The 11,802-nt window shown below is 31.2% G+C and overlaps 2 protein-coding genes across 3 annotated transcripts; both read left to right on the top strand.

The window, feature by feature from the left end:
* Positions 1–6: 6 nt before the first annotated feature.
* LOC119686027 (DNA ligase 1-like) lies at positions 7–6,832 on the top strand. Its single transcript, XM_038100485.1, has 7 exons — positions 7–68; positions 3,237–3,480; positions 3,552–4,037; positions 4,372–4,634; positions 4,691–4,799; positions 6,351–6,476; positions 6,538–6,832. The coding sequence occupies exons 1-7, from the start codon at positions 13–15 to the stop codon at positions 6,736–6,738; spliced, it is 1,485 nt and encodes a 494-aa protein (XP_037956413.1). The 5' UTR covers positions 7–12; the 3' UTR covers positions 6,739–6,832.
* Positions 6,833–7,326: 494 nt separating this feature from the next.
* Positions 7,327–9,326, top strand: LOC119686030 (solute carrier family 35 member G1-like). Of its 2 annotated transcripts, XM_038100488.1 has the most exons (3): positions 7,327–7,598; positions 7,665–7,971; positions 8,024–9,326. In XM_038100488.1, the coding sequence occupies exons 2-3, from the start codon at positions 7,763–7,765 to the stop codon at positions 8,862–8,864; spliced, it is 1,050 nt and encodes a 349-aa protein (XP_037956416.1). In that variant the 5' UTR covers positions 7,327–7,598; positions 7,665–7,762; the 3' UTR covers positions 8,865–9,326. The 2 variants fall into 2 exon arrangements, with proteins under 2 accessions (XP_037956416.1, XP_037956417.1); XM_038100489.1 differs by lacking the exon at positions 7,327–7,598 and having other exon boundaries at positions 7,640–7,971.
* The last annotated feature ends 2,476 nt before the right edge of the window (positions 9,327–11,802 follow it).

The following is an 11,802-nucleotide window of genomic DNA, read 5'->3' as shown; positions in this document are numbered from 1 at the left end:
GATTGGTCTGAAATGATGAAAGAGGTAGAAAGCGGCAAAAAATTGCGCCATGTACAATGCAATGACAGGTAAGAAAAAATGCTGCACAGAAAAATATAGGTATATGGAATTATAACAGAGAATATTAAAATATTATTCTTACATCGTTCATAATAAAGAAAGCCTCGAAGCTCACATAAGACTAGGACGCACGTAACTTTTGCGACCAATGTGATACCATTAGGGTGTAACATCAACCAACACCTGATAAATATCTGGTATCAACGACAAACTTTAGAAATTTTTGAAATGAACTGTTCAAAGGTAATTAAAGTCTGCTGTTAATCATTTCTTTTACGTCATTATCTTGGCAGCTTCCACAAAAGTCACTGCCGCGTCCGCCCGAACTAGTCACGTTTACATATATAAAATCTTTAATAACGAAGGTCAGCAAATTGAAACTATACTTTGTTAAATGTAAAAATGTTTATTTTTTTGCTGAGACATTTTAAGTCAGAATTGCCTTGAGAGATTTGCTTTTAATTAATAAGACGTTTCAAGGGGTTTTCATTTCTGATATTATTGTGTAATCCAAAAAGGTGGTGTGCCATCTGAATAGATATCAATCCTACCCAAGATAGCTTTGTGATCCGGAATTCAAATTAAATAACCGCTATTCACTTTTTTTTTTGCATTTCCAAAAGAAGGATATAACCATATGGAGGATATCAGAATTCCCGCCTCTGATATTATTGTGCAATACGAAAAAATAGTGTCGCATCTAACCAAGTCATTGGTTTTACAATTTTTCCGATATCAGTTTAGTCCACAGTTTTCAAATCAAAACAGGTCCTAGAGTGTTTCGAGCTTCTGCAATCACTTGCAGCTCGGAATAAGGTAAGCCTTTACTGGGATCCGGGTCACAAAGGAGTTTTGGGAAATGAAAAGGTTGATGAGCTAGCCAGAACTGCATCAAAAACTGCTTTTATAGGCCCTCAACCCTTTTGTGGGATAAACTGGGCCAGTACAAAATAGATTATCAAGGAAATGGAAAATCATATGCGGCTGGAGTACTAGGTAAACTTTCCACCGTACTCCCACCGTACTCCTACAAAGACATTCTTAAATTCTCAAAATGTAATTTAAGGTTGATAACGGGTTTCATTACAGGTCATTATGGTCTGAAATATCACCTTCATAAACTACAATTATCTGCTAACACGGAATGCAGATTATTCCTCGAAGATGAGGAAACGGCCATGCACATTCTTTGTGACTGTCCAGCTTTAATAACGCACAGAAGAAACCTGTTTCATAAAGAATTTCTGTCACCAGAGCAGATTAAGAACTCTTCTCTAGATTTAGTTCTAGACTTTATTCACAAAGCTTTAAGGGCCTTTGTTTAATCAATAATGAAATTGGTACAATAGGTCTCTTCTGGCCGCAGTACAGGCTGTTTCACGACTACTCTTTAATAAAAAATATAAAAATAGTCCACAGTTCATTCAAATATGAGATGCATTATAAAACTGCTCTTGACATCATCTTTGCTCTAATGATTGATTCGATTGCAGCTAGCTTGCCGAATAAAATAGAGTCATTACTCCACAATTTTGTATTCATTGCGTTTTTCCCACATTTCATAGAGATGTAAAACGATTATTGAACGATTTTATTGATCATATCTTTACACTAGTGATAATTTGATGGCAGCTTTCTTATCTGAAAAAATGTGGGCATCGGTCTACCATGTCATAGTACATCTTACCAACTCAGCTACCTTACAAATGACTTTAACTTTAGCTTGGAAAACACTAAAAAAGTAAAGTAATCAGTAATCATTTAAACTACACGATGATATGAATACAACTTTTAGGTTCTTCATGCCGTTCTTAACCCCGTTCTTTTTAATTCCCAACTTTACTTATATCCAAAATACTAAACGTAGTTCGTTGTCATCATTACAATTACTGTAGAAATGATCCTATCCGTTTATCTATTAAGACATGTGTACTTTAGAAAGTCTTTCGTGATGTTTTCACTTTTATAGATAATATTTTTATACTAGTTTCTTTATGATGTATTTAAATCCTTTATAATATTATACCGATAAATAAAATTATTTTTATCATAAGTTTTCCTTTTCCTGATGAAGACAGATAACAAGTACCGAAACAAATATTGTAGATACAAGACATTTCAGAGCACATCTACATATGGACTAGGGTAATGGCAAAAGCAAAATGGATCAAAAAGAAAGGAAGTAAATATTATAGTAGAAAGGATATAATAAATAAATAATAAAAGGTATAAGAGAATAGCAAAGACTATAGAAGAACTATCACCAAAATGAAGAGTAAATATAAGGTGAAAAGATAATGGACATGAAGAATGAAGCAGCTGAAACTGCGATATGTCAATATTATATTATCAGAATATTATCAGTAGAGTGGAAAGTGAGTCTCAGATTCATTTAACTTAAATCAAATACAGGTTATTAACAATATTTAAAAACTATGGCATTTTCTTTTTTATAAAGTATCTATAAATAAGTATATATAATAAATATACTAAACTAAGTATCTATAATAAGTATTTATACTTATCTATAAATTTTAAAACCTTTTGTCAAGTACATTAGATTAGATTATGCTGGCAGAACAAAAAGGCCACGCGTTGACCATTAAGGTCCATTGCGATACCAGATCAGAGTTTTATTTTAGCGATTGTATGCATCACTTACGATGCGAGATTCATTAGCAAAATTTATTAGGATTCCAACAGAAACCTCAGGTATGTGCTCCAGTCCTCTAATACTGACAGCCCCCAAGTATTTTTGTCGAGTTCTCGAGAGAGCCGGGCAAGTACACAGTAGATGTTTCCTTTGCATTCAGCTCGTTGCATTTCCTTCAAGCATCGCTGTGAATTAGGTTTAGTTTTCGGGCATGTGATGCGACCAGACAGTGACCTATCAACACACCAATTAATGTTCTACAGTTCCTTTGGTTATTGTCAAGTACATGTTTGCATATATATTGTGATGTAAAGTCTTAAAACAATTACTTTAAATCTATTAGAGTCGGATTTGTGTCCAGAACTTAAGTCTATACTGACTTAAGTCTCTGTACTTTATGCTTAAGTCATCAAGTTTTCTAACTGCATATACTTAAACCAGTTTTGAAATTACAGTTAAGACTGTGGAATCTATTCCTAAATTTGAACATTTTTAAATTCAATTTTTTCTTTTATATTTTAAGATCTCAACCGATTCTCACCTGTAAATCAATGACAAAAGTTGATGATAAATTTATCTATGAGACAGAGAAAGATAATTCACATAATAAATTGTTAAAACAAATCCAAGGCGGTGTAAAATTGAAACCCACAAAAACACATGATCGCAGTAAGCCGTTTATAGAGGGTCTCAGAAAATTCCGCAAGCAAATGACAATTGAAGAGCAATTACAAAAATCACAATCAAAAATAAATATGCTAGGCGAGGTAACACTACTAGTTTTCGATTTTAGAATATAACCATTTCATTCAATAATTACACATCACACTTATTACAGGCACCCAGCAGTATAGCTACTAAAGATGAAGTTGGCTCTTCAAGCGGTATTGTAGCTGCGCTATCAATCGATGATCCAAGCGGTGATGAACTCGACGATATCGATAACATACGCGACGATCTGCAGAGTACAAAGCAAATGTTGGCACTCGAACTGCGTACTCGTGAAGCACAAGAACGTGAAAATAAAAAACTCTTGGCAAAAATTGCAACACTCGAAGCTGAATTGGAACGTGAGAAATCACGTGAAAAGAATTTGGAATATGGATCGAATGTTATAGTAGCAACTATGGATGCAACACCAGGGAAAGAAGAACTTTATGTGCGCTCACTGCAAAAAGAAGCAGAAGAATCGCGTAACGCTTCAAGTGAATTACAAAAGAAATATTTGGATACTGGTGAACTCCTTGATCAGGCCAAGAGTGAAATTGAAGAACAGAAACGACAAATACAAATGTTGGAACGTAAGTTGGCGCAGGCATTACAGGTAAGGGATCGTATTTCGTCCATTTTTTAAAAGATAGCAACTTGCTTTATATTTGCTTAATATTATTTTTTATTTTGCTTGTTACTTTTAAATGCTTTTGCTTTACCATAAAAAGAGTGAGCTAACACCCAATACTAAAGCTTCCCAATTTAACTTTTGCTACGCTTATGAAGATCCACATGACTATGACACATACTATGAAGCAAATGCTATACATTACAATAAGTGGCAGGTAAAAACAGAATGCGCTTTACTTAACTGAAATTATCAAAATAATAAGCATCAAGAAAAACTGTTTAGAATATAATAATATTAATTTTCCTCGTATTTACAGGGCGGTGGTTCAATTGGTGGTTCGAGACGCGCTAGTGAGGCACATTTAGGACGTGACAGTTCACCTGAATTCGATGTTGAACTTAGCGAAAGTGATCCAGACGAACCTGAAGAAAAAAAAACTGAACGACGTGAACGACGTTTAGTTAAGGAAGTGAAAGTACTGCGCAAGAAACTAACAATTCTCAAAGTCAAACAGGAAGCAGCTAAGAAGGAAAAAGTGGCCTTGAAACAGGCAATGAAGAAGAATCATGTTATTCTTAAGTAGGTTTATAAGATATATACTTGATGTTTTATCTGTCATGTGATTAATTTTACAGGGAAGAAAACAAAAAATTCAAAAAATTGGACAAAGAAGTTCAAAAAATGGCGAAAAATATGGAAGAGGAACCAGACTTCGACGATTTGGACGATGATGAAGAGAAACCTGTAAGTTTTAGAAATTTGCTGTATATAAGATGTAGTAGCTTACAATTTAGATAATTAACTAGGAACTATTTTGTTTAAGCAGATACAAGAGTATTAAATAATTAATGGTGTGATGATGTGTAAATAAATATTCAGAAATAAGCTAAATAACAAGTTTAACAATTAAGAGTTAAATGTTAATAGTTATTGTATACAAACACAATATAAATAATTTATAGTCTAAGGTATGTATATAGACACAAACTAAATAATTAAGACACTAGGGATCACTGTTCGATCGTTGTGAATTCCTAGGAAAGCATAAGACAATCATCAAGAAAATTTAGGACAATATGTTCAGAATCACCACATGGATACTTTGAATCACTTTGAATTCAGGTTCAGGTTTATCTTTGTTGCGTTGATTTTTTCAATTGACCTATTTAACCTATTTAAGCATATTAAAATTACATATTTCCCGTGGCAATTTAGTTTTATTAAATATGCAACTAGTGACAATATTGGAATACATCTTTCAGCCATCGCACTATTTTTCGTTCATTTCGAATAAGAGATCGTATAGATTTTTGGCTATATGCGTGGAGATTATTCGAGATCTTAATTTTGGACGGAAGAATTGGCTCACTTACTATTTATTAGAATATTTCTAGTGTTAATGACTTTGTTGTATTTACGAAGGAAAGCTTATTTCTTTTATAGTTCGGGAGAAACAATAATATAAGCAGCCACTTTAAAAGTATTGAAGAGATTGTAACACGTATGATAAGAAAAGCAATCGTTATTTTAATCGTACTGTAATGAACTCCTGGTTTTAATAAAAAACTGTTTAATATTAAATTTAAGATTTATTGCCATTTAAAAAAAAACTATTCTCATATCTGTTTTATGAGACTATGAGACTTTGTTCTTCATTTTCTTCTCGTAATGGAAAACGAGTTGGTGCCTAAAGCACATAAACTCCATTGATAAATGGGTTTGAATTATTCAGGTTATTATATAGAAATAAAGTTTGCAGTTGAGCAAATCTTTCTGACGAAATATACATATACTGCATTTGTTTTATGAAAGTGCAATTTTCTGTCTGTTATTTACTTTTACGCACTCTCGATTCTCAAATTCTTGTAATATACCCATAAGTTGCTGAAAGGAGTCACTAAAAATTTAGTAATAGACTATAACAACTTAGTTAATATCATATCCCAAAAAGAACATTTTTTGTATCTCTGAGCACGCTTAACGATGAGCACCATTTACACGTCTGTACAGATCGGCTGCGGAATGTCGACCCGGCCATTCCCGGAACTGAGATTTAGTATATCTTGGTAATTTTAGACAAAAATAATTAGCTAGTTTACATTATATTCTTATATTCTTAATAAAGTACCCTTATTTATTTCAATAGTATATATTATAATATATATTATAATAATATATAATCTTAAGTGAGCGATAAAAGAATAATAGTTGAGCTTATCTTTCTTTTTGTTAATTCTTTCAAAATTATTTGAATATATTTTCCACTCATGACATTATTTTTGTTTATATTAATAGAAAGCAGACAATGAAGCTGAACAATCAGATGAGGAAGAGGAAGAAGAGGAGGAATCTGAGGAAGAATCCGAAGAATCAGAATCAGAAGAGAGTGAAGCTGAAACAGAAAGTGAAAGTGAAGCAGAAGTAAGTGTAAAAAAAAATAGTTTTTTTAGAATTACCATTAATTAAAATTTTTGTCTTACAGGACGCAACAAATACTGACAAGAAAAATAATTTGGAACCACGTGTGAAGAAACATGAAAGCCGCCTCTCAGCCATGAAGAAATGCAATGTGCTCCTACAAGCAAACGTAGATAATTTACAGGATGAAATCACACAAGTACGCGCCAAGGCAGCCAATTTACAAGCCGAATTAGACGCAGTACTGGCAGATTTAGGATTTTAAATTATAAACGTTATTTTAGCAGAGAACTTATTGTGTTAACTGTTTTGCTTTTTTTTTAGGTATTTTATATTCTAATTGACTTGTATTTATTAAATATAATAACAATAAAACATATATATGTTAAAAAATAAAATAGTTTGGCTTACCTGATTTGTGTTATAGTTTTATATTGATAAATATGAATATGAATAATATAAACTGCAAAAACGTGTTATATTAACACCAATTCACAAAACTTGAGGAAATTCCACGTACGCCGGTAGTTTTGCTACTCCAACAATGTTCACTTCTGCTGTAGTAAGAATCAACAGAAAACAATTTTTATTAAATAGAAAGCAAATATACTTTTTAAAACAAATTGTTATTAATAATTTTGCACTTTTTTATTAAAACTTTACAAAAGCAAATTAAAATCCACAACACAAAAACAAAAATGTTTGTTTTTAAATTTGGCACCGGCCTTATGTCACTGCGTGGTTGCTATGACAACTACAGCTGTTCGCATTGCCAATATTAGTACAATTATTTTGAGAAATAGAATTGGCACTGAACGTACGCCTTGTAGAGTGTGTGTGTGTATGTTCATTTGTTTTGAAGCGTAATACAGTGCTTGCAAGTAATAAATTTTGCTGCTGCGTTTATTTTCAAGCCTTTAGTGTTAAATTATTTAATAATGTAATATTTTATAAAAGATTTACTGAAAATATAAAAACAAAATGCTTGTAATGTGCTATTATAAGTACATGCAAGCGTTTTAACGTTATTCGGCATGTGCAAACGTACGCAGACATTTTAGCAAAAATCGATTTTTCAAAAGTACGTTACCATAAACGCTTTAAGCATTTAAATTAAATTTAAAGGTAGTACATAATTTTTTTTTGTCAAAAGCTTTATTAAATAATTGAATTTTTACCTTTTAATTAAAGTTAGCCAAATTAGTGATACGTAATAGTAGTTAAAAAAATGTAATTAGTTATAATCCTTAAAACCATACAACGATACGCGAAAACATAAACCAAACGAAATGCCTGAAAATTTGGAATTACATCAATTTGTGGACGGTTTTCGTCACAGTGAAACCAGAAATCGTTGGCTATCACGCATTAAGTCGAAACTAAACTGTCCTTATTTAGGAATAATACTCGCTACACTCTCATCCTTATTTTTCTCACTTTGCTCCGTTATTGTCAAAGGTCTAGTTGATATCAATCCTATGGAATTAGCATCCTTTAGGTAATGTAATTCGTTAATCTTGTAATAATTATTTGAAAATTATAATTCACAGATTTGTTGGTGTGTTACTTCCTGCAATACCAATTGTCATCTATACTAAGCAACCCGTCTTCCCTGAAGGTAAACGTGTAATATTGCTCTTGCGTTGCTTTATGGGCACAACTGGTTTGATGCTCAGTTTCTATGCCTTCCGCCATATGCCACTGGCTGATGCCAGCGTTATTATATTTTCGACGCCAGTTTTTGTTGCCATATTTGCGCGCGTTTTCCTCAAAGAACATTGCAGTTTATTTAATATTTTAACTATAATATTAACACTGGTGGGTGTAGTACTTATCACAAGACCACCATTCGTATTCGGCCAACAAGCAACAACAGATGTGAATTTGGAACGTTTGGACGGGAAACACTATGATATTTGGGGTCCAGTTGCTGCTATATCCTCCACACTATTCGGTGCCAATGTTTATATACTACTGAGAGCACTTAAAGGCTTACATTTTTCAGTGATTATGACAAATTTTGGTGCATTTGCATTAATTTATACAATAATAGTGTGTGGCACAATTGGTGCCATATGTTGGCCAGCATGTGGGCGTGATCGCTGGTTAGTTGTTGTATTAGGTATATTTAGTTTCTTGGGGCAAATATTGCTCACACTATCGCTACAAGTGGAACAGGCTGGACCAGTGGCCATAGCACGTTGTGCTGATATCGTTTTTGCTTTTATATGGCAGACAATGTTTTTTGGTGAAACTCCCACAGGATACTCACTCGTTGGCGCAATGCTGGTTGTCAGCAGTGTTATATTAACTGCTCTTAAAAAATGGGCGCTTTCGTTGCCACGCGAATCAACGGCACGTAAACGTTTACGTTATTTGCTATTGGATTAAAAATTACTCAAGCTTTTGTGCGTTCACGAAACACAGAAGCAAGCATTGTGGTTTCTCTCATAGTTAATTAATTTAAGATATACTTATAAATATTAAGTTATATACGTATATATATATTTAAGTACATATGTGTTTCTGTATGTAATCAAATTTTTTAGTCAATTTTTTTTGTTTGGATTTGTTAACTAACTAAACAGAGGCTCGTTTATTTATTTATTATTTTTATTAACTCATATATACATAAACGTCAAATAGTATTACTGATGTGATTTATGTACTTAAGTTGTCTAAGTTTTAAAGTAAATTCACGTTGAATTAGTGCAATTGTAATCAAATCTTTAAATTAAAATATCGACTATGTAGTAGGTTATTAGCCTGCATATGTATATGCTCAAGACAGTTTAACTTTATTGGTATTAGCTTGCATGGAAATATATTAAAATTAAATCATAAAATATTAACTATTTTATCAACTAAAAATTTTCTACAAGATTGTAAAAAATTTTAAAATTAACTAGAATTTTTTTGACCAGTAAGACTTTCACTAATGGGAGTTTCTTTGTTCGTTTTTTGTAAGAACAATATCAAATTTAGCAAAATTATATAATATATAAAAAAATGTATATTTATTAAAATAATAAAATTTACTCTACTAAAAACTTTAAGCGTTTCTTTTTAAATTGCAATAAATATTATGGCCTAAATAATTGATATTTTATTCGACATGTTAAGGATGATACAGGATTTTATATTAAAAGTATGTAAAAATATGGCGATATAATTAAAAGGTCTGTTGCACGAGCTACTCGTTGTAACTTTGAGTAACACTGTGCATATGCAAATGCGTTCCATCAGCAAATTTTCGAGTAAATGAGAGCATCTGAGAGAGCATAACATCCCTGACGAAATTTGAAAATGCTACACCGACTGTACTCGTATATTTTATTTCAAGTAAAATTTGTGTGATGTGTGAATCAGAATCAGTTTTGGTTTGAATTTAAATTCAAATAACACGGCACTGGTGTTCTCACCAGATTTTACACAAAGCTGTTCCATGAAAATCTGTGTAAAGATCGTTGGTTACACAGGCCAGCAATTTCTTAAAGTTATAATTACGAACCCCGTAACTATATATGTCTTAATATTAATAATGGTTGATAAAGGCTGTTTGGAATATGGTATGAAGATCAAATATTCCAAATGTTGTAACGAATGAATTTCGGATTTTACGTTTTTTGTACAAAGCTAGTTGCCTGTTTAAAAAAATATCCCATTTCTTTATATAAAAGGTAGTCAGAATATAATAGGTGACAAATTGTTTTCATATCAAGAAGTAGATTGCAATATAAATAATTACTTTAACTCATACGGTCATTCAATTCACTGTACCATACGAGTGAAGGTGTTTAAATTATGAATAATGTGAATTGGTAAGGTTATGAGTCTATTTGAATATTAGCTAAAATCGATTGTATACGTCAAAAACCATATTGAACATATCGTTTGAAGAAATTAGAGTCTGTAATGTCGTAAAATTATCTATAAACAATTAATTTGAATATTTAGGATACTATTTTCTTATCCATACTTTTTATATTATATAATTAATAGTAAAAATAAAAATTAAAATTTAATAACTAAAAATGACTATATAATTAATTAACTTAATCAGTCTACAGCTGGTTCATGATTTTGTTTTAATGTAACACAGCAAGTAAATTTGATAATGAACATTCACAGCAAATTAACAAAAAACGCCAAGTATATTTGAAGTACGGCTTTGGTTCAGTTAACTAATGAACACTGACTCTAAGCTTTGAATTTTGCAGGGATCGAATTCAAACGTTAGGGACTTGCAGTCTCAAAAATTATATACGAATACGATGATGGGTATTTGGCAATACCCGATATATAACTTACGTGGATATCAAAAACATAATACATCCGTTTCATGCGGACAAACTGTACTTTAAAGTGTCAAATTACACTCTTTACACAGATTTTCATGGAAGAGCTCTGTGTAAGGTCTAATGCGAACACCAGTGTACGCACAAATAAATAATACAAAAATTTGAATTCAAACCAAAACAGCTGATTCACACATCAACACAAATTTAACTTGAAATAAAATATACGAGTTAAGTCTGTATAGCATTTTCAATTTCAACAGGGATGCTGTGGTCTCTCAGATGTTCTCATCATGAGATACAAAACACATAAATCATAATTTTATAAGAGCTTTAAAAGGAAATATATCAAAAATCAGTTGATCAGCGTTAAGAAATAGAGGAATTTAGATTCTTTTAAATACTAACAAAAACTAGAGTAACCAAACAATTTAAATCTATATTTCATGTAATATATTAATTCTATTAATCGAATTTTTCAATTAACAATTCAGCTGTGAAAAAATATATTTGTTGGCTTTACATTTGTAATTTAAATGGTTTATATATGAATGTGATAGAACTAAAATCGCTTGTTTTCAATGTTTTAAAATTCTTCTAGAGAAACCGAGTAGTAAGTGATTGAAGTGAAAAAATTTACTTTAAAAATCTTTAAATAAATTATTAAATAAATTAATTAATAGTTATAATAGAGAAACAATCTACAGTTTCCCTGGAGATGACTATTGAAGATAGTCGATATATCGGAAAAATATTTTAATAAAATATTATTTGTATTTAAATATAAATAATAAATTATATTTTTTTTATTTCTATTTAAATGATATATTATACCACTAATAAGTTATTAGAAAGCGTTAATGATAAAATAATTCTAAAATGAAATATGTTCAAATTATGTGCTGAACATACCCTATCATTAATATTGACACGTTTTCTAAAATCTCCAGTGACTGTAAAACTGTTTACTGTCAACTTGTCGACTTGTTAAAAAATTAAAACTGATTGTGATATCATAACAACGAAATTTA

This window comes from Teleopsis dalmanni, chromosome 2, assembly GCF_002237135.1.
Source record: "Teleopsis dalmanni isolate 2A chromosome 2, ASM223713v2, whole genome shotgun sequence".
Classification (NCBI taxonomy): domain Eukaryota; kingdom Metazoa; phylum Arthropoda; class Insecta; order Diptera; family Diopsidae; genus Teleopsis; species Teleopsis dalmanni.
This window is presented reverse-complemented; position numbering and strand designations above follow the sequence as displayed.